This window comes from Schistocerca cancellata, chromosome 5, assembly GCF_023864275.1.
Source record: "Schistocerca cancellata isolate TAMUIC-IGC-003103 chromosome 5, iqSchCanc2.1, whole genome shotgun sequence".
NCBI lineage: Eukaryota > Metazoa > Arthropoda > Insecta > Orthoptera > Acrididae > Schistocerca > Schistocerca cancellata.
The window spans coordinates 241,658,913-241,685,006 of NC_064630.1; the positions used below are offsets into that span (position 1 = coordinate 241,658,913).

The 26,094-nt window shown below is 40.3% G+C and overlaps 1 protein-coding gene across 2 annotated transcripts in view; it reads right to left on the bottom strand.

The window, feature by feature from the left end:
* Positions 1–276: 276 nt before the first annotated feature.
* Positions 277–26,094, bottom strand: part of LOC126188205 (quinone oxidoreductase-like) — a 91,969-nt gene continuing 66,151 nt past the window's right edge. Inside the window, exons 4-7 of one of the 2 annotated variants that reach the window (XM_049929756.1) lie at positions 24,614–24,698; positions 20,117–20,240; positions 3,721–3,816; positions 277–2,765 (exon numbers count right to left, since the gene is read on the bottom strand). In XM_049929756.1, coding sequence (XP_049785713.1) covers positions 2,604–2,765; positions 3,721–3,816; positions 20,117–20,240; positions 24,614–24,698 — 467 coding nt within the window. In that variant the 3' untranslated portion in view covers positions 277–2,603. The remainder of the gene's footprint in view (positions 2,766–3,720; positions 3,817–20,116; positions 20,241–24,613; positions 24,699–26,094) is intronic. The other variant, XM_049929755.1, reaches the window with a different exon arrangement.

Sequence of the window (26,094 nt, forward strand, 5' to 3'; positions counted from 1 at the left end):
CCATGCTCCATAAGCAAATGCGAGGAGTCCTAATAATTGGTACAATGGAATGTACCCTCTGCCATGCACTTCACAGTGGTTTGTAGAATACGGGTGTAGATGGTGATACAATTTCATTATTTTGCAATATTATCTGGTGCTGTACTCAATTTTAGTATTTTATTGCAACTGTAAAAAGGTTGTCTCAGTAGTTAAAAATACACTTTTTCATGAAAAAGTTTGTTTCTGTACTTCACTAAAATTAGTTATATTTATGGATGAGTAACTGGTTAAGTATAGTGTTGATATAATGAACAATGGAAATTCCAGGTAGGAATATCAGCAATGTATGAAAACACAGACTGTTAGCATAATAATAACATGCTAAATTGTAGACAGACACAATTAAAAGACACTTAACACATAAGCTTTCAGCCTCTGCCTTCATTGTAAAAAGGGAAACACACACCAGTCATTCACACAAACAAGCACACCTTATGCATACATGACCAGCAACTCTGCAATGCTCTCTGACCCAAGCTGCCAGAGTTGGCGATCACATGTGCATGAGGTGTGCTTGATTGTGTGAATGAATTGTGTGTGTTTCTGTGTTTCTCTTTTTCCGACAAAGGCTGCAGTCAAAAGTTTATGTGTAAGTGTCTCTTAATTGTGCCTGCCTGCAACTTAGCATGTTATCTTTATGGTAAGCAACAATCTACCTTTTCCTACAGTATTGATGTATTGATTGTAATAAAGTCTTCAAAATAAAAGATACTTTTTTTTTTCAAGAGTGGTTTCTTAAATATTTTACTTTCTTGACACACCTGGGAGGAGAGGGAGTTGGCATAGAGAGGAGAGAGTTTGAAGGAGGAGGAGGAAGCTGGTTGTGAGGGAAGTGGTGTGAGCACATTTTGGTGAGCTGGGAAAGTGGGAGGGGGCAAGCGTGGAGGAATTTGACGGTTCCCTACTTTAGGTACTCGTCCCCAGATGCCCTTGACTGAGATTACACTTCCGCTTAGAACAGAACAATCTGGTAGCTCTTCTAGATGATGTATGATATATGCTAATTGTTTACATAAGAAAGAGCACTGATAAGATACTTTAAAATCAAATCATGTCCATGCACTTTTTAATTACTATCATGGGCAACACCTGTGGCTAGATGCAATTGGTGTCACACCACCGGATGCCTCTAATTGGTCAGATTTCACATTAACTACTTTCACAACAAATGCCCTGGGTTTTGACCTGAAAAAAACAAGGAGTAGTTATAGGTTTTAAGGATATCTTTTATGCACAACCCAGATTAGATTCAAATAAAGCGGATCATGCCTTACATGGAGTGTCCAGATCACTGAATGGAATAATTTATACTGTGTTAACTAAATCTGGTATTTGAAATTCAAAACTGCTAAAGGCACCAAAACCAAAAATGTTAGTTGTTACTGGTGAAAATACTGGTTACCCTATATTACCGATCAATGTTTAGTTGCCTCCAAAGACAGTTTGCTAATACATTGAACACATGCCCACATTTATGGCAATCAAACCATGCAGCTATGTGCTGTGGGTAATGGCACACCTTGTGAAAACAAAACACTCAGAGCAAGATTTCCTTGATTTCGTTACACTTTATGAGCTACCGCTACAATAAAAGCCGTTACTCCTACTACCACTATAATTTCTCCTACTACCACTATACTTTCTGTCCACACAGCATCACATTTTTGCTTTTGTCAACACTTAGGAGGAATTTCTATCTACATTCCTAACTGTCTTATGTGCAAATTTGTATGTGAAACCATGGAAGAACTATGTGAAGAACTTGTTTAAAAAGTGCTACAGAATGTAGTCCATTTGTTAGAAATTATTCATGAATATATTATCTCACTTGTTAGATTTAGTCAACAATTAATTTCCTTTGTTTTGCTCTCTCTTTTGCTTGTGTTCAAATTACACATTTTATGTTATTTATCAAAAATAATCTATGTAAAATGCAATTTAACAACAAAATAACAATTTAAGTTCACTTCAACTGCATGTATCATAATTTCATGTACAATTTCAGTTAAGTTGCAATTATATGTGTCATAATTCCATTTGTTTATGATTATATGTCTGAACAAAACAAAAGATTACTTGGAGGACACTGACTCCATAGACATATTTCACTTCAGGACACACCATATTACATGAGCTCTAGCTTGCTAAAACTAAACTCCACTACACTAAATCATTCAACAACTTGATCCATAACTCATTTCCACAGTCCATTGGTAAGCTGTGCCTTTCCACTGCATTTATTGTACCTCTATGATGTAAATAATCTCAGTTTCATTTTCAAATCAAATAATGTCCCTCTGTTCACTACACATTCACTCTACACATTGTTGTAACTCCTGGTAAGTGTGTGTTATTGTTCCTGCTACCAAATAACAATGTAGCAGTCCACTTCATGAAATTAAAGTATCATCAGATGAGCACTAATGAACCACAATCAACATTTAAAATACTGCTGCTGGCAGTCAACCCCCAAACCCAGATTTCCACTTATAGAAACATAGAACTGAACAACAGAAGGATATTAGTGGCTGTGTTTTATGCCCAGCCCTCTAAATGCATCCTCAGGGAGTTAACACAAGCCTGCCTGTTGCTCCCTTGGTATGGATGATGTCGTGGTGAGCTTGAGAAGCTTCCTCAAACTTGTACTCCTTAGCCACGGCAGGGTTGACCCAGCCTTTGGCAATTCCATCCAAGAGATTGTCAATAGCAGCTTGTCTCTCCTCCTGTCAGTGACAAAAAAATCACCACTGTGGTCATCAGATGTCAGTATTTTCATACAAAAATCACATACATACAAGAGAAAGAGAAGAAATTTGTAGAATTCAGTGTGTGTTTCTTTAAGTGAACACTTATTTATATTAAAGAAACACAAGTTTGTTTTTTAAAACAGTTCCACTACTTATTGATGAAGGTTTCTCGGGTCTCCAGCTGGAGACCTGAGAAACCTTCAACAGTTTACACTGGGAAAGCCTACAGTCACATATAGTTTTATTACTTTATGAAAACCTATAAATCTAATCTGCTTTTCAACATAATTTCTATCAACAGCAAGGCACTGATAATAATGAACAACCAACTTCTGACTTCCCCATTAAAAAAATCTGCTGCCCAATTTGACAACCAATCACAAATACTGTGGGCACAATTTCAAGTAGTTTAAGCATTAAGTAAGAATTTTTTAGAGAACACTTCTTATAACTTGAAGAAGCTCATCTGATAATGATTAAATCAAAGTGTTAAATCAAAGTATCAATTTTATAGAACTTTTACATCAGCTTTCTACACCAAATCTTCAGAGATAACAATGACTTTGTGTTTCATCATGAATGTCAGTACACCCATTTCTAAATGTTCTAAGCCATTTTTTATGATTACTTTGCCATAGTGCTTTCTCTATGAGTTCCACTAGTGTTAATGAATTTGACTACTTTCTCATCTCTTTAGCACATAAAATAAATCACTACACGTAACTCAGAGGTTGTTGGATTTTTAGTTAACAAAGAGATTTTAAATAAGAGCAAATAAACATAAACACACATGGATGCTACCATTATTTCATCTGTGGGTAATCACTAGAAGCAGATACTCAGTGCACGTGTGGATCATTGACCACTGTGCTGCAGTGCCAACATTTAAAAACTGTACTTATTTTAAAAATATGCATCATTTAAAACTTACTGAAGTTGAGTTGTAGAGGAAGACACCATGCACTGTTGCCTCTGCTTGCATTATAAGCCTCGGATTTATTTCAACTGTTCCTCGACATCCCACAATCTGCAAGTAGTTCTGAATTAATACTTTGATCAGAGAAAATAACATTAATGTCACACAGTCCAACTCATAAAAAGAACAGCAGAAACAAAAACAAAAATTTTGAGACAGAATGGATGACCAGGTCCTCATTCTCACAGCACGTGCGACCCTCTCATCCAGGGGTCTGAGTGAAATGCCCTTGCTTTATAATCTTCTGTAACCTATTGCTCTTTCTTTCCCAAGGAAGGAACTTATAGTTTCAAAAGCTAGGACAGTCTCATACTTTAAATAGTAATATGAACTTTAAGTCCTGAAGTTAAATACTGGTCAGCCATTCTTTCTCTTGATTTTATATTTACTCAAGTGAATTTTCCTTTTGATCAAGCAGAAATGAAAACTGGTATCTTGAGACTGGTATCTCTGTAACTGGCAAGCAACAGAAAAAAATCACCCTTGTAGTTTGCTATACATCAACTAAGTTAAATTCTTTGAGATGAAATGGATGGTGTCAGTGGGGTTGGAGTCAATGGAGATGAACTCAGTGATGTTGCAGTGACACAGAGTGATATCAGTCAAGCAATGTTCAGAAATGCTCATCTCCAGGGTAATGAAAATGTTGTGGATATCTGATAATATATGACAGAAGATTGAAGAAAGAAGAGAAATAAAGGCCTTGATCAACCAGTGTAGGGACGATGAAGAAAAACAATGCCTTAGGGCAAGGTACAATGAAGTTCATCGGCAAGTCAAAAGAAGCACTAGATCTGACAGAAGAAATCAGGTAGAACAGCTTGCAGAAAGAGCTCAAGAGGCAGCAGAAAGTGGCGATGAAGATTGAAGAAAGGGAATCCTTATCAAGTTGCCCAAGAAAGGAGGCCTGACAAAGTGCAACAACTGGCATAGCATCAAACTTTTGTCAATGGTTGTTTTAAACCATCTCAGAGTGCCCATGGATAGTAAGCTCAGGAAATAAAAGGCTGGTTTCAGAGAAAGCAGCTCATGCACAGACCGGATCAACACCCTGAGGATCATTATTGAGCAATCCATGGAATACTGGTTGAAAAAGCCTTTGATAGAGTGCAACGTGAAGCCATCTGGAAAACAATGCAGAGTTAGAGAGTACCACCAAAGATCATCAGTATCGTGAAGAGGATGTACAAAGAATATACTTGCCAGGTGCAACACGATGAAAATCTCTGAGAACCATTCATTTTAAATTCTGGAGTAAGGCAGGGTTGTTTGCTTTCACCACTGCTATTTTGCTGACATTAGATGGTGTCATGAAGAAGGTAACCTGAAAGAAGAGGACAGGTATACAGTGGACCCTTTATGATCGCCTGGAGGACCTGGACTTTGCAGATGACATCTGCCTTCTGTCCAACACTTTCAAGGATATGAGAGAGAAGCTTAGGGAATAGGAAACAGAAGCTCAGAGAGTTGGATTAAAAATAAACATGACTAAGACTAAGGAGCTTAGGAAGAACAGAAAGAACAAGAATGCACAAGCCATGAAAGAAGAGGAGATTGAGCAGGTGGAGAGCTTTTGTTATCTGGGAAGTATTGTTTCCAAAAATGGAGGGGTGACAGAAGACATCAAAAGTGGGATAAAAAGGCAAAAGGGTCCTTTGCCCAGCTGCATCCAGTTTGGACATCTTGTGAAATATTATTGAAGGTAAAGCTTAAAATCTCTTATTCAAGTGTAGAGTCTGTTCTCTTTTATGGGTGTGAGATGTGGAAGGTGGCAGCAAAAATTAAAAGAAGAGTAAAAACATTCAACGATAAATGTATGAGGATGATACTGGGAGTATGCTGGCCAAATGTTATCACAAACCGAGAACTATGGCAATGCACCCAACAATGGGAAGCCAAGATAACCGTAAAATAACGGAAATGAAGATGGATTGGACACACCCTGAGAAGAGGCCTGCAATGTATTCCAAAGCAGGCTATAAAATGGAACCCGCAAGGAGGAGAGGCAGACTGAGGTCGACCTGGTGCAGGACTGTTGAAGCTGAGGTGGCAGCCGTTGGTCACTCCTGGAGTAACATCAAGAAGATGGCAACACACAGGGTCAGATGGAGAGCTCTAAAATGTGCCACATGCTCCACATTGGACTAAAAGGAATTAAGTCAAGTAAGTCAATGTTCAGAAATGCTCAACTCCAGTGTAATGAAAATGTTGTGGCTAACAGAATTCTGTCCATAATGCCCACCCAGCACAGCCTACTCCAGACCCATCACAGGTTTGTCCTATCCTATCACAGGCAAGGCCACCTGTGCAAACAGTCATATTATATACTAAATCTGCTGTAACTTCTGCACAGCAGTTTATGTGGCACAACTGCCAACTAGTAGTCTATCCAAATGAATGGCTGCTGCCAAAATGTGGCTGAGGCCAGAGGCTAGTGGTGAAAAACACTGATGAGCACAACATGCTCAGTTTCAGTGGCTGCTTCACAACCCATGCCATTTGGACCCTCACCCCCCAGAATCAGCTTCTCTGAATTATGTAGATGACAACTGTCCTTGTAAAATATCCATCAATCCTGTAATCCTCCTGGCCCCAATCTCCACTAGTCCTGATCTCACACCCACCTCCAGCCCTGCCCTATGACCCTAACTTAACTATACCCTTCACTCACTCACTCCTCTCCATAGTCTCCCTCTTCCTCTGTGCTGGCTCCCCCTCCCTATCCAGTCCTCATGTCATCCTGCACTGTGCCCATCTCCCCTGCCTGAGGCCAGAACAAGGTCATGGATGCCATATTCTCATTCTGTGTGTCTGCTCCCTCTGCCTCCAGCCATCAGCCACCTTTCCCCAACCCTCCCTACCACTTCCCACCTCCTTTTCCCCTCCTCACCCAGTCTACCCAGCACAATCCTTCACCCAATTCATCTGCAGTAGTCAACCAGCACAATGTAGCGCTGCAGGTTTAAATGTTTGTATGTGCATTCTGCCAGCTCTGAAAAAAGGATTCATTAAAAAGCTAACAACATTCTCATGTATGAAAAATTAAGGGTGTAATAATGAAAATATTATGATAAGGATAGACTTCCGCTCATCATATACTGGAGATGCTGAATTGCAGACAGGCACAACAAAAGATTGCTAAACAAGTAAAATTTCACCAAAACACCTTTTTCTGAAATAGACAACACACACACACACACAAACACATTCACACAAACACAACTCTCTCTCACTCTCTCATTCACAACCATTCTCTCTTGCCACGGAGGCCAGACTCTTCTGAGCAACTGTGCATGATGGGAAAAACAATCCGGGTGGTGGGCGTAAGGAGGAGACTGGGGTGAGGAGGGGGTGACAGTAAAGTGCTGCTTGTGGGAGCATACAGGGATGTTGTGGGATGGGGGTAGGGCAGCTAGGTGTAGTTGGGAGGCTAGATGCGGGGTGGAGTGGGGTGGTGGTGGGAAGGGAGCAGAAAAGAAGGAAGTAAAAAGACTGTTGATGCGTTGGGAGAATAGAAGGCTATGAAGTGCTGGAATGGAAACAGGGAAGGGTATGGATGGGTGAAGGACAGTGACTAACAGAGGTTAAGCCCAGGGGGGTTATGGGAACATTTGATATACACTCCTGGAAATGGAAAAAAGAACACATTGACACCGGTGTGTCAGACCCACCATACTTGCTCCGGACACTGCGAGAGGGCTGTACAAGCAATGATCACACGCACGGCACAGCGAACACACCAGGAACCGCGGTGTTGGCCGTCGAATGGCGCTAGCTGCGCAGCATTTGTGCACCGCCGTCAGTGTCAGCCAGTTTGCCGTGGCATACGGAGCTCCATCGCAGTCTTTAACACTGGTAGCATGCCGCGACAGCGTGGACATGAACCGTATGTGCAGTTGACGGACTTTGAGCGAGGGCGTATGGTGGGCATGCGGGAGGCCGGATGGACGTACTGCCGAATTGCTCAACACGTGGGGCGTGAGGTCTCCACAGTACATCGATGTTGTCGCCAGTGGTCGGCGGAAGGTGCACGTGCCCGTCGACCTGGGACCGGACCGCAGCGACACACGGATGCACGCCAAGACCGTAGGATCCTACGCAGTGCCGTAGGGGACCGCACCGCCACTTCCCAGCAAATTAGGGACACTGTTGCTCCTGGGGTATCGGCGAGGACCATTCGCAACCGTCTCCATGAAGCTGGGCTACGGTCCCGCACACCGTTAGGCCGTCTTCCGCTCACGCCCCAACATCGTGCAGCCTGCCTCCAGTGGTGTCGCGACAGGCGTGAATGGAGGGACGAATGGAGATGTGTCGTCTTCAGCGATGAGAGTCGCTTCTGCCTTGGTGCCAATGATGGTCATATGCGTGTTTGGCGCTGTGCAGGTGAGCACCACAATCAGGACTGCATACGACCGAGGCACACAGGGCCAACACCCGGCATCATGGTGTGGGGAGCAATCTCCTACACTGGCCGTACACCACTGGTGATCGTCGAGGGGACACTGAATAGTGCACGGTACATCCAAACCGTCATCGAACCCATCGTTCTACCATTCCTAGACCGGCAAGGGAACTTGCTGTTCCAACAGGACAATGCACGTCCGCATGTATCCCGTGCCACCCAACGTGCTCTAGAAGGTGTAAGTCAACTACCCTGGCCAGCAAGATCTGCGGATCTGTCCCCCATTGAGCATGTTTGGGACTGGATGAAGCGTCGTCTCACGCGGTCTGCACGTCCAGCACGAACGCTGGTCCAACTGAGGCGCCAGGTGCAAATGGCATGGCAAGCCGTTCCACAGGACTACATCCAGCATCTCTACGATCGTCTCCATCGGAGAATAGCAGCCTGCATTGCTGCGAAAGGTGGATATACACTGTATTAGTGCCGACATTGTGCATGCTCTGTTGCCTGTGTCTATGTGCCTGTGGTTCTGTCAGTGTGATCATGTGATGTATCTGACCCCAGGAATGTGTCAATAAAGTTTCCCCTTCCTGGGACAATGAATTCACAGTGTTCTTATTTCAATTTCCAGGAGTGTATTTCAGGGAGAGTTCTTATCTGCACAAATCAGAGAAGCTAGTGTTGGCAGGAAGGATCTAGATGGCACAGGTTGTAAAGCAGTAATTAAAGTGGGGAGCATTGTGTTGGGCAGTGTGCTCCACAAGTGGTTGGTCTAGCTGTTTTTTGGCTACAGTTTGTCGGTGGCCATTCATGTGGACAGACAGCTTCCTGGTTGTTATGCCCATGTAGAACACAGCACAGTGGTTGCAGCTTAGCTGGTAGACTACTTTCACAGCTGGCCCACCCTTTCATGATATAGGTGATGCTTGTGACCAGACTGGAGTAGGTGGTGGTGGGAGGATGTATGGGACAGTTCTTAAATCTAGGTCTATTACCTGGATATGGGCCATGAGGCAAGGGGTTGGGAGCGTGGATGGAGACAGGATGGACGAGGATATTGTTTAGGTTCAGTGGGCAGCAGAATATCACTATCGGAGGGGTGGGAAGGGTAGTCGGTGAGACATTCCTCATTTAAGGGCACAATGAGAGGATGTCGAAACCCTGGCACAGACAGTACCTCTCAATGCTACACAGCCTTCCCTTCTATTCCTCCAATGCACCTACAGTCTTTTCAATTCTCCTTTTCCACTCCCTCCCCCCTCCCCCAACCACCGTCTAACATCCCAACTGCAACTAGCTGCCCTATCCTGCTAAACTTCCCCCTCCTCAACCCAATCTCCTCCCAGGAACCAGATTGTTCCTCCCATCAAGTGCAGCTGCTTACAGTCTGGCCTCAGGGGCAAGAGGCAGAGGTCATGTGTGAGAGATGTCTTTGTGTGAATGTGTGTGGACATTGTCTACTTCAGAAGAAGGCCTTTGGCCGAAAGCTTACTTGCTTGTTGTGCCTGTCTGAGACTCAACATCTTCACTATATGGTGAGTCAAAATCTATTCTTTTCATAGCATTCACAGTCTCGTGCCTGTCAATGACTCAACCTCTCAACTGTAAGTTATTTCTACTCCTTCCATTATTTATACTCATACAACTTCTGACATTATTCAGATTTTACAATCAAATAGAAACAATTTGACGGTGGTATTGTAGCAGGTTAGTGAACACACCTGAATAAAATTATTCTATATATATTTAGAATAAAATACAAGACAACACTTCAAATTTGATCTGTTCAACAGTTAACATTGCTGGAATTGCTCTGAGGTCCTTTTTGAGACAAAAGTAATTCTTTCATTTGGTCTTCAATGAATGGACTGGATGGCAGCAGTGTGATTGGTACAGCATGAATATCTTTCATGACTTGATTTACATACCTCAGTTGTGGTCTGCCTCTAGTTTGTTTATCATTGGCATATTTCTCTATTACTTTACTAAGACAATCACATGTATCAGCAGACAGCAAATAACCTGCACTCTGCTTCTACAGTGGATTTCTACTGGCCCACACTTCTAAGGACATCATCTTTTTTTTTGTTAGTACTTTTGATTTTCATAGTTCCAGTCTTTTTTCTCCCTTCTTATGGCTCAGATGTTACAGCCATCCAATACCACTCAGATGTTATAGCCATCAAATACCATAAATGAAACATATTCAATGTTGTGAAAAATGAAATGATCGTATGGTATTGTTGGCCGGGAGGCCCCATGTGGGGAAGTTCGGCCGCCGTATTGCAAGTCCTTTTTAGTTGACGCCACTTCAGCGACTTGCAAGTCAATGAAGATGAAATGATGATGAAGAACACACAACACCCAGTCATCACGAGGCAGAGAAAATCCCTGACCCCGCCGGAAATCGAACCCGGGACCCCGTGCACAGGAAGCGAGAACGCTACCGCAAGACCAAGGGCTGCGAACATGTTGTTACTTTTATTAACAGCATATTTTGTTTCAGCAATTCTACTTCTGGCTTTTTCTATGCTCCACCATTACTAATTTTTTTCCTAGTTAAGTAAATGAGTCTACTCAGTCAGGTGACTTATCACTACTTTGTCATAGATCATCACCTTTGTTTTACATTTATAAATCATGATGTATTTCTTCTTCCAGAGCTTAATACATTTCACTTGGTACAAGGTCTAGATCTTCACTGAGGGTACTGTATCCCTCAGTGGATATCAACATAGGAAGACTGGTGTACAGGACTAGAAGAGCAGCAAACTACCACTATAAGATCTGGACAAGAGTAAATAATTAACCGGCACACATAGTCTGTAAACATACATTTGTGCCACTTTTATCAAACTGGAGATTATAAACATAGTCTGAGGTACACAGCAATAAATGTCAACACCTGAAAACAGAGTAGGAATGCCATGACACTGCACAGTCTGCTCACTTGCTTATGGAGAACTGGCCCAGGCTGCTGCAGGGATTTCCTACATCCAGTTTGCAGAGGTCACTCTTGTCAGCAGCCAGTGTAGGCATGCTCAGAGGGTGCACATCATTGGCTGTGGTGTTGTCATGCGCATCCTCTATCACCATCTGTCGAAATGTCTTGATATGCTGCCAACTGTTTCCAGATGCCAGATGCAGTAGTATCAATGGTAATGACACAACAGGAAGCATCTCCCAACATGATTAATTCTCTAATATTAATACCTGTACCAAAAGAATAACCAAAGTGTTCGAGCCACACAGCTCCAGCATTGGTCAAGGAGGAGTTGCACAATAAGCTGTCACATGACAAAGACCTGACCAGAGAAACAGCAGAAAATCAGCTTTGTCAGCAAATGTGCATGGTATCAGATCTGGTATTACTATAGGAACTGTCCAGTGCTTTTCCTGGAGTTATCTGCAGAAGGCACAGAAAATCTGACTTATAGCTGAACCATGATAAGAGCCTGATTCTCCTAGTCATGATCCCTTGAACCAAATTCGTCAATAACTACAGGATGCCTTATACATTTTGACTAATCTTACTGACTTGACACACCACAGCACACCACACAACACCACTGCCATTTAGCTTCCCCTGTGCAAACTTTAAAATTTTTCCTTCACATCCATACTGTTACTCTAATAACCATGACAGATTAATTTTACATGCTTCTTTAGTTCAGGATAGTCAGAGCACAAACATAATGAAGTCCCTTCAACAGAATGATCTCTATCCCAGCGCGTATTGATTCAGCAAACATCAGTTGTGTGAGCTGAACTCACATTTTTATCAAGGGAAGCCTAAGTACCAGTGTTTCTTAACTTCCAAAAAGCAGGAAAAGGTAGGAGACGAGGTACTGGCAGAAGTAAGGCTGTGAGTACCGGGCGTGAGTCGTGCTTCGGTAGCTCAGTTGGTAGAGCACTTGCCCGCGAAAGGCAAAGGTCCCGAGTTCGAGTCTCGGTCGGGCACACAGTTTTAATCTGCCAGGAAGTTTCATATCAGCGCACACTCCGCTGCAGAGTGAAAATCTCATTCTGGAAGCATTCAACTTGTTACTGCACCAAAATTTATTATCATAAGTCATTCATATGTGTTATGAAAAATTTTTTGACTGGATTGATGATAGCTTGGTAGAAACAAGACAACATGGGGTATCATGTAGAGAGGTAGAAGTAACTTCAGGTGTGCCACAGGGAAACGTAGTGGGATCCTTGCTGTTCATGTTGTATATTAATGACCTGAAAGGCAATATTGCTAGTAATCTCAGACTTAATGATGTAGTTACCTACAATAAAGCAGTCTGAAAAAAGCTGCACAAACCTTTCAGATCTTGATAAGATTTCAAAGTACTGCAAATATTGGTAACTTGCTTTATATGTACAGAATGTAAACTTGAGAACTTCACACATCAATTTAGTCACAATTGGATACAGCCAGCTCATACAAACACCTGTGTGTAACAATGACCAAACAATGGAAAATACAGGATGGAATGTAACAATATCCCTGAAATATATCCTACATTCCCATAACCCTCCTGGCCTCAACCTTCGTTACTCACTTTTCTCAACCATCCACCCCCTTCCCTGTTACCATTCCAAAAATACACAGTCCTCATTCCACCAATGCACCCAGTCTTTTTACTTCTCTCCCTACAGAGGTTGCAGTAAACGTGTGTGTGTGTGTGTGTGTGTGTGTGTGTGTGTGTGTGTGTGTGTGTGTGTAAGTGTGTGTTTGTTGTCTATTTTTGACAAAGGCCTTGAGGGCCAAAAGCTTATATTGTGACAGTTTTCTTCTTGTGCCTATCTGTGACGCAGCATCTCTGCTATTTTGTGTGTAACAATGTGTATGGATATGAAATGGGATGATCACACAGGCTCGGTTTATGTAAGCAGGAAGCAAACTTCAGTCACTGGTAGGATACCGGGAAAATGCAGTCAATCTATAAAGGAGACTGCTTACAAAACAATTGTGCTTTCCATCTTAGCACATTGCTCAAGTGTGTGGGACAATTCCAAACAGCACAAAAAGAGAATTTTGAACTTACACAGAGAAGGGTAGCATGTATGATAACAGCATTGTTTGACAAATGGGAGAGCATCACATAAATTCTGAAAAACCTGATTTGTCCAACACCTGAAGATAAATAGCAACCATCCCTCAAAATCAACTTACAGTGTTTCAAGAACCAATATGAAGTGAATAATCTACAAATAGGGGCAACAAAGACAAGACTGTGTGAATTACAGTATGTATGGAGGCATTTAAGTATTCGATTTTCCCATGCTCCATACTGATTGGAACAGGAAGAAATCCTAATATTTGGTACAATGATAAGTACCCTCTGCCATGCACTTTACAATGGCTTTCAGAGTACAGATGTAGATATAGACTGTGAAACAGCTATTATTTAGTAAATTGATAAAATAAGACATTACATTAAAATCATTTAATGTTCCTTGTTATCAACAGTTTTGAACAACACTTCTCATCATATTGCTGCAGTACACTTATGAGATGAATTATTGATCATATGTTGCATATTTTTGAGTTCAATGGTGCCTTACAATCAAACAGTCTCAGACTTTTCCTGAAAATTTGTGTATCCCTATGATACTAAATATAAAGTTGTGCTGCTTTTCATTGGAATTTTGTGCACAATCTCAACATGTTTTAATCTAAAATAATCTTCAGTTTTCCTGTGCAATAGTCCCCCATTCCATATTTTAGTTAAAACAATTTTGGGACAGACTGGAAAAAGCAGATACCACAATGAAGAGTGACACAACATTGTTTTGTTGATTTTTAGTGGAAGAAGGAGCAGTAGGAAACAAAAATAGATGATTGGTAATTCATCTCATACATGCACTACAGTATTTTAACAGTATTAGATACGGGCTTAGCAAGGGACGACAGTACAATTGTAAGTATCCTCTGTCATTCACTTCACTGTGGTCTGCACAGTATAAATGTAGATGTAGATATAGATTAGGATATCACATCAATTCAGTGGTTTGCAGCTATTTAAGCATATATCTTACGGTTCAGCCATAGCACCCTCAACACTTTATCTATGGAAAAAATAGGTATGGTAACTAACTAACAATAGAAATACCATACATAAATATGTCAGTAATGAGAAAAAGGAAGCACAGATCCACAATTAGGAAGTTGACAATCATGTCTTAGTTGTTACCGATTTTTACAAATATTTTAGATTATATCAAATGAACATTAGTTCCCTATGACAGATGACAATTCATTTGGATTTCTCAACTTCTGTGACATCAAACAACATCAATATTTCTTGCAATAAAATCCCTGACTGTGCTTCAGTTGCATCATGTTTGGGAGTGGAATTTGATGTGGGACCTTCTTCTTTTTTACAGAAAAGGTCTCCTTTGTTGGGCAATGTTTATCTTGGATGGGACATTTTTAATTCTGGAGGAGTGAGCCTTCTCAGTTTTGTTGCAAACGGTGACTAATAGCAGCTTTAATGACAGTGCACAGTTCATAACATCTAGCTCTCTTATTGAGCTTATTCTATTCACTAACTCAGAAAACTGAACACAACTGTCACACCACATATTTGTTGATCACAAAATGGAAATTGCAAGTGATATATGCAGTGTGACAAATGTGGGTGAAAGAATGCGAGAAATTGGCCAGCTGCAGTATGGAAACTAACGAGACATCTCCAGGACCACACACATGAGTTAAAGTGCTGGGAGTCGCATAGATGATGCTTCCCAAATAAAAGAAGCGAAAGGTGTATGGCAATAAACAAACTGCCTTCAATGAGTTGCATAAACTGTACATGCCTCCATGAATTTAAAGCAACTAAGGGAAAGATGGAAGACAGACAAAAATATGTTAAATTATGTCTGTGACAAATTTCCTCTATTTTGTTTTTGAGTTTTGAGTTTAGTAAGCAAAAAGTGCGCCTGTCAAAAATTTTATCCTCAATGAAATAATTAGAGTGAATATTCACATGCTTTCTGTGGAAATGTATTTATACAATGGTGTGGTGCGTCCTTTCTCTATGCATGTTTGTATTTATGCTAGGATGCAGTCTATGTCAGAAAAACCAGCACTATACATTATTGGTGTAATTAACTGATGTGTCATTACCAGCCTAGAGCCTGTGGAGAACAGCAGGGAGCATCACATTCAATGCAGCAGTATCTCTCTCTTCAAACGAAGATCTGAAAAGCTTATAAACATATGCCTGTATCCCATGAACTCTAACTTTGCTGTTTGTATTCTTCCTGCTTTATCTGTCTATGTGCCATGTACACCTCAGCCTCATTTCCAGAATGCTCATTAAAGAGAACAGTGTGAACAACAAACCTCTGACTGTTTGCTAAAGAGGGTAATAGTGTGGGAGAAAGTGTCATCTTTGACTGACTGTAGAGGAATACAGGATGGTTTGAAAATATCTATTTTGCTATTTCTATCTTACTCTCAATGTGGGAAAATGTACATTAATGAAGACTTGTAGGGAAAACATATTTGTAATTTTTGAATACAGTATTAGTGGTGTGCTGTTTGGTACAGCCACGTCAATTGAATATCCAAACCTAACACTGAATAGTGAGTGAATCATAAGGTCCACTGTAGCGAAGGCAAATTGTTGACTTCAGTTTACTGAGAATTCTAGGAAAGTACATCTCCTCTTTAAAGCAGACCATATAAGAACACTCATACAATCCATTCTTGAGTACTGTTTGAGCATCTGGGATCCATACCAGATCAGATTAAAGGAAGGCATCAAAGGAATTCAGAAGTGTGCTGCTATATTTGTTACCGGTAGATTCGATCAGCATACAAAACTGCTCTGTGAACTCATATGGGGATCTCTGGGATGATGAAAACATGTTTTTTTCCACAAAATTCTATCAAGGAAGTTTAGAGACCTAGCATTTGTCACAGTTTACGGAATGGTCCTAAAGCCCCCAACAGACAGCTCGCGTAAGGACCACAAAGACAAGAAGTAATTTGAAAGATTTTGGTGTGAACCATTTCCATACAGAGATGGTATATTTTAAAAGCTAGAAACATGCACAAGGGCCCACTATTCTGGAGGAGGAAAACAGTTGTAACACTGAGCTTGGAGAAGCACAGCAAGAGGTATCAGAACAGGAAATTTAATTAATGTGAGAACAGACAGCCAGGCACAGGCAGCTGGAAAGTGGGGGCAGTTGGATTGGGAGTCCAACAGAGACAAGTCATGTGATGGCCTTGATAGGTGGAACAGCAGTTTGAGTGGCAGATCAGCCACATTATGGCATCACATGAAAAATTGTAAAAACACGGGAACTCTTAGGAATTTACTAGCAGTTCATTGAATAATTTATGTCAGTCATGCAGTGTGCCTGTTCTGAAATGATCCAAGCTCATTTGGCTCCAAGGAATATATAGTTAAGAGTATTTAAAATCTGAGACAAACTTTAATGATCCCTTGTATCACCTACATCATTCAGCAAGGTGCTGCAGATGAGCACTTGAAGGGAACAGGAGATTATGATGGTGCATAAATATCCCTAAGAGCCAGAGCACTCAGCAGACTAAATTGTTCTGCCAGTAAAAGAAAGTTAAGCAATTTGCTGCTTGATACAGTACATCAGCTCTCACATATAAGAAAAATTAGGGTTCATACAGAAGCATACAGACAGACATCTTTTCCTTTACTTCATTTGCAAGTGAAACAGGAAAGGGATTGAACAACAGTGGTACAAGGTACCCTCTGCTTGCAGAGTATGTATGTGGATATAGATCTCAGGCATTACAGAAAGACTCAGCTAATGACTTGAAGGGAAGTCTACCCACTTTGTATTAAAAACAGGTGGGTGGGGAAGAGACACACAGGAATACTTGTCTCATGTTATTTAATACTAACAATGTAATGAAGACAGAAGTATAGTTGTTAAGCATGTGTCTTCCTTCAATACACACACTGTCATTTCTGTGCATCTGTATTGTGAATAAAAGCATCTAGATCACTTTTTAAATATTTTTATTTATTGGGCCATTGCAGTTACTGTCATCATCATATATCCGCAATTAAGATTAAATGAACATGAAGAGTGATAGGCATTTCTTATACTATGTGGGAATGGGAATTAACCAGTGATGTGTGCTATGTTTACTCCATGCAAGTGTAGGGAACATTAGAAAGTTTGACTCAGGTTCTATTCAGTATTCTCTTTTGAGTTGGAAAAATAAAATATCTTATGTAACTTTATATGTGGGCTTAACATGTTTTCTACACAACTGGTGATCCTGGAAAAACAAGAACAGCTCTTGCAGCGATAATATTGTGCAGCAGATACACTAAATATGGAAGAAGCTCACAAACTTCTACAAGCCACAAACAAAGTGATACAATGACTAAACCAAGAGACTAAGGTTTTGGAACTTGCAATACTGAAGGATGATCACAGAATGGATTCCATGAATTTACAAGTTCCGGTACTAGCGGCCCTACCACAAGCTTGAACACATGCTGAAGATTTTTTTGCGTATGAATGTGTCATTATCGACCACACCATGGCTGCACTAAAGGGCACCTCCATTCACACATATGCAACCAGACATACAGTTTGTGATACTAGATAATGTTTTCAAGCAACAGCGCATAACTGAAGACTGTGAAAAATTCACTCTTGCAATTAGCAATCTAGTCTCCGGTGCGATCCTATGTCCGCTGCTCCAACAATTATACATCACACTTAAAACGTCATTGATCGCTGACTGCAAGAAATTACCTGAGCAGTGACTTCTCCAGATGATGTACCAGGTTAAACATGGGGACAGATGTCCATCGGAATTTTGGAGACACTTAAGCATAGTCGATGGAAGCATAATATCTACTGAATGATTATTACACGTCTGGCGACAACAGCTTCCTCATCAAGTTCAGCTGACGTTGATCATGTAGGAAGGACAGCCTCTTGACAAGCTACTGCAAATAGCTGACAGAGCTTTAGCTACCCTGCAGTCAACAGTCATAGCATCCGTAGCAATATCATCGGTTACCTCTGCAACGGTGACTCATCAGAGAGGTTAGAAGAATCAATGTTAAGCTGTGCAGCCACAAGTTACAGGCATAAACTAGGCATTGCTGAGGGGATCAGACAGCTGGAAGCCACAGAGGAAAAGATGGTTACGTAATGGTGAATTTCCACCAGCAGCAAGACGCAGTCACACTCCAAACAGAACCAGACTCACAATGACGATTTTTGCTGGTACCTCAGGTGGTTCAGTCCATGAGCTACAAGAAGCACAAAACTTTTTGGATTCCCAAATGGCGGGGGTAGCCTACTGCAGGTGCCATAGGCTGTGGCTCTTGCAAACAGCATCATAAATGAATGAAGAACTAGGCAGCAACATTCATATCCTGGGTAAGGCCCATGGAAGTATGCTTTACACTATTCCTTTTTGCCACTCTATGACATCCTGGAAGAATAAGCTAACATTGCACTGATTACTAGTGATTGATAGACTCTCAGACCTCAAGTTTGTGATAGACACAGGTTCAAAAGTCACTACCCTGCTGGCCTCAAGCTTGTTTATGAATGACTCGAGCAAGCCTGTGAAATTACAAGCAGTTAACAATTCAAGCATAAACGTGTATAGTTATAAACAGCTGTGTACCCTTTACAGGTGGAACTTGGGGAACCCCATATGTGATTCCTTCACAGTCAGAATTATGTCCCCAAACTATATTGGCTGAATTATTAAGTACAACTTTCTGCATTCTTTTGGTTAGATATGACATTATGCATTGGTTGACTGTACTACCAATCCCACAAAACTTCAACTTATCTAGGAGAATACTGTGATTCACACAGTCAAATGCCTTAGGTAGAACACAGAAAATACCAAACAGCACTGTTTTATTATCTAACGCTTGTAAAAATCTGGCGAATGAACATGTAAATGGCATTCTCAGTAGAGCAACCCTTCTGATACCCAAACGTGAATTACAATCCTGGAATAAATCACCTTCTCGAAAATTTTGGAAAATGATATCAATATTTTGGCTACCAATGGTTGTGCTAAGAGTAAATCTATGATATTCTTTGTATCATTAAGGTCAAATTAGTCTACTATTAATACAGACTATGGATTAAGTTTCTACAATTTCCAATGCATACATTGACTCTGTGCACATACCTGAAGGTCCTCCTTCTTGGTGGAGTCAATAGAATATGATGGTGAATAAATGACTGAATAAATTAGCTTCTATACATTACTGCTAAAATTTATCTAGCATTATATGAAGAGAGGGGGAAAGATGTTTTAATGTCCCATTGGCAATGAAGTCATTGAAGATGGAGCACCAGCTCAGATTAGGGAAGGATGGGGAAGGAAATCAGCCATGCTCTTTCAAAGGAATCATCTCAGCAATTGCCTTAAGCAATTTAGAGAAATCACGGAAAACCTAAAGAAGGAGTAATTTTGAATTTGACCAACATCCTCCCGAATGTGAGTCCAGTGTGCTAACCACTGAGCTACCTCAGTCAGTTGTATATGAAGAAGCATATTCCACTGCTAAAGACTAAGACACCTCATTTGGTACCTGTAGCATTAAAATATTGTAGTGACTGCTACGGTCACAGGTTCGAATCCTGCTTCGGGCATGGATGTGTGTGATGTCCTTAGGTTAGTTAGGTTTAAGTAGTTCTAAGTTCTAGGGGACTGATGACCTTAGAAGTTAAGTTCCATAGTGCTCAGAGCCAAAATATTGTACTTACAAATGGGAGGGACCAATTCAGTCATCCTCATTTAAATTTCCCAAGACTTCTTAGTCAGTCCATAAAATGTGTTACAAAACACACACAAAATATTATTTAGTTTCAGTTTATAGTTTTTTAAATATATATTTCATGGTGCTCAATATTTATGTCAACTGTATCAGGAAACTGTACAAAGCAAATTTTATATTGCCTTACCGCTATAGATGCATTCTTGTTCATAACTGTCAGATCTGCTCCCAGATTCACATTAGAAAGATTTTCAAATATAATGTCAAACTTTCCAACAGTCTTTACCGCATTTTCCAAGTACCCATCTGTCCTGAAACAAGAAATGAAACCAGATGATTCACAATTCAAGTCTTAATTTCCTGGTAAAATGATTCCATTTTCTCTTAATTTTTCACAACTGATCAACGAAGAAGGTCAAAGAGTCATTTGAAAATTCTTGCCTCTGTCAAAATGAGATAAAATAACTACAAAACATAACAAAAAGAGAACCATGCTTGTGAAACAAATAAGCTGAACACTAATTCAGAATGACATCCTAGACATGAGCATCACAATATTTTACTCAGTGACATGTAACCTTTCACTCATGGATATTGGCTAAAGTCTCAGCTGAGAAACTTTCAGTGCTTTCAGAGTGATGCTCTCAGCAGTTCAATGAACATGAAAATATTAAGAGTGGCTCATTTCTAAAACTTTCTCCCATTTTCAAGAAAGAAATAAAATTTAAGCTGCTGTTGCTAATTTAAAACATTGTGTGATTACTAGCAAGGCTGGCAGATGCACACTGTGTTCATTCACACACTCTGGATTTAAAATCAAATCATTTCAAAACAATAAAGTTTTACAATTACAAACTTGTATGAATATAAAACGGTGCCTTGAGCAACTGTAATTAGCATTTGGTTATTGTATCACTCTAATGCTCACAGTCTTTCATTCATTCTGTCAATTCAGACTTAAAGAAATTTGTTCATTTCATTTTGATTCAAAGGAAATTCTTTTGAATATAAATGTCAGTCAGGGTATCCGAAAAAATTATGGGCCACCTACACCTCATAATTATGATTACTTTGGAATTTGGATCTGTTGTCACTTCCTAATCAAAGCTCATAGAAATGTAGCTCTTAGGCCACTCCCAGGTGAAGTGGTGCCACTTTCATGGTGCCCTGTGATGTCACTGGGAGGATGAAGGAGAACTGTGCTGTGGACCTTAGTGCTCTCTTGGTCTATGCTATCAGCCAGAGACAGACACAGTTCCTCCACCCCTACCTCCACCAATTACAGGCGTCTATGTTCTTTAGCTCCAATACAGGCCAAATTGCATCATAGTTTGGAGTTCACATTAAACATCGGGTCCTCTTTTAACTGCCTGAGCAAGCCAGTTCAAAGAACAGATTAAGGCAAGGGCATACCAGCTCCAAGAGAATTGTGCCTAGTAAAGCACTGTGGTGTTCAAACCAACCTTCAGGTTGAGTACAGCTTAATAATTGAAGTTTTAAGTAACTATAGTAGTTATTAGTCAATTTGAAATTGCTATATAGTAAGAGAGAGAACAACAGAAAGTTACACAACTAGCTTTACACCCCCCAATAGTTATCCATACTTTTCATTTAAAATAATTATTGGTTCAGGGAACTTCAGTATTTATTTCATCCATAAGTAAGGCAGGCTGTCCTCAACCTGAAAATTGGTTTTAACACTGCAGTGCAATCCTATTGGAGTGGTATATTGTAGCCCTACACTTAAACCTGAAATGACATACCCAGCCACTTACAAGGAGTCCTACAATTTTATGCAGACTGTGAACAGTGGTGTACCGCATCAACAGTTCATTGCCAGAAGTGAAAGGCAAAATAAGTGACAGAAAAAAACCAAGAATTGACTGTGGAATAAAGCCGAGACATTTGGATTTCTAATCTGTCATTGAGTCACTAAGTCAGACATAGCTCTACATTATTACAAGGGGTATAAGAACTGACTGCGCATAGTGTTCACACAGTGTCAGGTAATGCCAATTTAAGGTCAGCCATTCTTGGCCAGCCCCAGTAGTTTCAACTCTATGTCTGAGTTGGCTGTTTAGTTGTGCTGCATTGCTTGATGCCATGTCAATTAATATTCCCGCTGAGTGAGTGGTGCATTCAAACATTTGGTTTTTAAATGTAGAAAAGATCCTTTCTGCTAAAATTTATTGGCAAATTGTTTCAGTGTATGGGGAATATGTGATGAATAGTGAAAATGTGCATAAGTGGTACAGTCTGTTCGATGAAGGAAGGAAGAACGTTCATAATGAGGATCAATCTGGACAGCCTACTGTCACCTGTAAAAAGTAATTGGAAAAGCTGGAGAGAAGATTTGTAAAAAGAGGCACTTCATACTTCATCAACATTTCCTTCAAGCTTCAAGATGAGTAATTCATGCAATTGTTGCAGACCAACATCAATACAAAAAAATGTGTGCAATATAGGTCACAACAATGTTGATGCATGAACACCGTACAAAGTGTTTTGCACATTTATTTTCATTTTTGGATTACTATGGCAAGGATGGTGATGAGTTCTTGAGTCACATTGTGACTGGTGATAAGACATGGATTGCCTACTATACTCTAGAGACTAAATGAGAATCCAACAAGTGGCATCATTCAATTTCTCCAATGAAACTAAGAAAATTCAAACAAGCACAACATGGAAAATCATTGATGCAGTTTTCAGGGACCGAAAACATTGTTCTTTTGATAGACTTCTTGCTGAGAACAGTGACAATAAATCCTAAGAGGTAACATGAAACTTTATAAAAGCATGACATTCAAAATCACCAGTGGGCGTATTCTCAAAGGACATCATTCTGCTTCTTGACAATGCTCAGCCTCATGTTGCAGCAAGTACAAAGGCGCAAATGGACAATTTTTGGTGGGAATTATTGGATTATCCAGCCTCCAGTCCCAGTCTAGGACCCCCAATCTTTCTTACAGAATTTGTTGTTGGATGATGACCGGAGAATAATGGCACTGAAGGCAACTGTAACTGATTGGTTAAATGGACTGGTGGCAGAGCTCTGTGATGGCATTATCCAACAGCTGGTGCCACAAATGAAAAAGTGTTTACACATTAAAGGTGACTATCTAGAAAAATAAATTAATGTTCATATTTTCATTTGTTTTTTACATAACATGCACAATATGTTAAAAAATACAGCTGAAAGCTACAAAAATATTTCACAGTGTCTCTTCCCTTAATATAATTAAGAAATTAATATGGATCTTATCTCCCACATAGATCAAATTTCTGCAAGATGTTTTCTTTTGTCTCCTTCTTCAGTATCTCCTTTCTAACACTTTTTCAAATCCTACATGCAGTTCTGGAGAAAACGTTTGGAACATACCATTGCATTACTAATATTTATTTTTCCACTTGTTTCCTTCGAATTACCCCCAGAATGTTGAAAAACACATTTGTTGGAAAATGTTGGTAAGGTACGTTGCAAGTTTCACAGCCAATGTTGTTGCAATGGAACATTTTTATGCCTGCTCTTACTCACTTTCCTACAGATGAGTCAGCAATGGAAGAGTGAAAAATTTATTCAGTATCTCCTAGGGAAGTAAGAAGGGCAACACAGGCCACAGAACTACCCACACACAAAACCAACATTACTTTGAGATAAGTTAGTACCTCACCAGTGACATGAGAGTCAGTGGCCTCAGCTGAGCAAATTTTGCATCAGAAATCAGAACAATCCCTCTGTTCCCCTGCTTCCCCATATTTCCTGTACCCTCTGAATGTTTCTTCAAACATGTTTTACTATCCCTGACCATCTGCAAATTTGCAGTATCATTTTACTATTCCATATTTTTGGTCTCGTGAAGAAATTTTATAAATTTCTGAAAGACAGAAATTGTTTATGTTACAATCTTCCATCAAAAATATTCTTTGTTTTTACATCTGATTTTTTTTTATACAGAGTCCAGTATTGTGCATATTTAGGCACAAAACTATACTCAACACCACCGAAAATTTTGTGCAAAATTAAGTAACAATAATAATAACCTACAATTATCTAACATGGGTTATGTATAATTCACACATGAGTGTGTTTAACATGATATCTGCAATAGTATCATTGTATTGTATTGAACTAGGGACCTAGAAATGACAGAGAGGCTTAGTCCCCACCGTAGCCCTCAGTGCAGTGGTTCACAACCCCACAACAGGCTACAGCTGTCCACTCACCCCACACTGAACCCAGTGTTATTGTGCAGTTCGGTCCCCAGTGGACGCCCTCCCCCTTCTCCCTGGGAACGTCTCACACCAGACGAGTGTAACCCCAAATGTTTGCATGGTAGAGTAATGATGTTGTGTGTGTATGTGGAGACAGTGTTTGTGCAGCAATTGTCAACATAGTGTAACTGAGGCGGAATAAGGGGAACCAGCCCGCATTCGCCGAGGCAGATGGAAAACCGCCTTAAAAACCATCCACAGACTGGCCAGCACACCAGACCTCAACACTAATCCACTGGGTGGATTCATGCTGGGGACCGGCACGCCTTCCCACCCAGAAAGCAGTGCGTCAGACCACACAGCTAACCGGGCGGGCGATAGTATCATACTTGACAACTGTTTTCTAAAATACTGCAGTAAGCACAACATGCCAAATAAAACCTAGTTTTTCTTGCACATAAATATTTACCTGTGATTGAACACATGATCAGCTCCCACTTTTTTCACCAGTTCAAGTCCTTCAGATGATCCTGCAGTTCCAACAACAGTGAGACCTAAAACACCAGGAAAACCAAACTGAGTTCCAGTCACAGCAAACATGATACACCTAAACATACACCTACTCCTACACTTACATCTCTACTCTGCAAACCACTGTGGAGTGCATGGTAAGGGGTACGCCCCATTTTACCAGTAACTAGGGTTTCTTCCCTTTCCATTCAATTACGGAGTGTGGGAAGAATGATTGTTTGAATGCCTATGTGCTTGCTGCAGTTATTCTAATCTTATCCCCATGATCCCTATGTGAGCGATGTGTAGGGCTTTGTAGTATATTCCTGGAATCATCATTAGAACAGGTTCTTGAAACTTTGTTAGTAGACTTTCTCAGGATAGTTTACATCTATTTTCAAGAGTCTGCCAGTTCAGTTTCTTCAGCATCACTGTAAATCTCCTACAGGTCAAACCAATCTGTGACTATTTGTGCTGCCCTTCTCTGTACATATTCAATATCCTCTGTTAGTCCTATTTGGTATGGGTCCATGCACTTGAGCAATATTCTAGAATGGGTCACACAAGTGATCTGTAAACAATCTCCTTTGTAGACTGATTGCACTTCCCCCAGTATTCTACCAGTAAAACAAAGTTTACTACTTGCTTTACCTACAACTGAGCCTGTGTGATCATTTAATTTTATTTCCCTACAAAGTGCCATACCCAGGTATTTGTGTGAGTTGGTTGATTTCAGCTGAGGCTCATTGATATTATAGTCATTTTGTGAAGTGCACAATTTTAGCTTTCTGAACATTTACAGCAAGTTGCCAATCTTTACACCACTTTGAAATCTTATCAAGATCTGACTGAATATATTTTGTTTCTTTCAAACATTACTTCATTATAGATAACTGCATCATCTGCAAAAAGTCTGAGGTTACTATTAATATTGTCAACAAGGCCATTAATATACAACATGAACACCAAGGGTCCCAACGCACATGCCTGATGTGCACCTGAAGTTACTTCTACATCTGACGATGACTCTCCATCCAAGATAATATGCTGTGTCCTCCCTAGCAAAAAGGCCTCAATTCAGTCACAAATTTCACTTAATACCCCATATGATCGAACTTTTTATAATAAACGTGGGTATGGAAATGTGTCAAATGCTTTTAGGATATCAAGAACCACAAGTTTGTTGTACACAGGCTGAATACCATGACTTCCAAACCTACCAAAAATAAACACAAAATACGTCTATTTAAGAAATCATATAAAAATTTCCTTTGACACCTTCCTAAGAAACAGTCTCCACTCCTTCCAATCTGACTGTGTAAGCACAGACCGGATGTGGTTTAAATTAAAAGAAATAGTACTGATGGCAACCGAGAGACATATACCTAATAAATTAATAAGAGATGGTACTGACCCCCATGGCAGGTCAGAACACTGTTG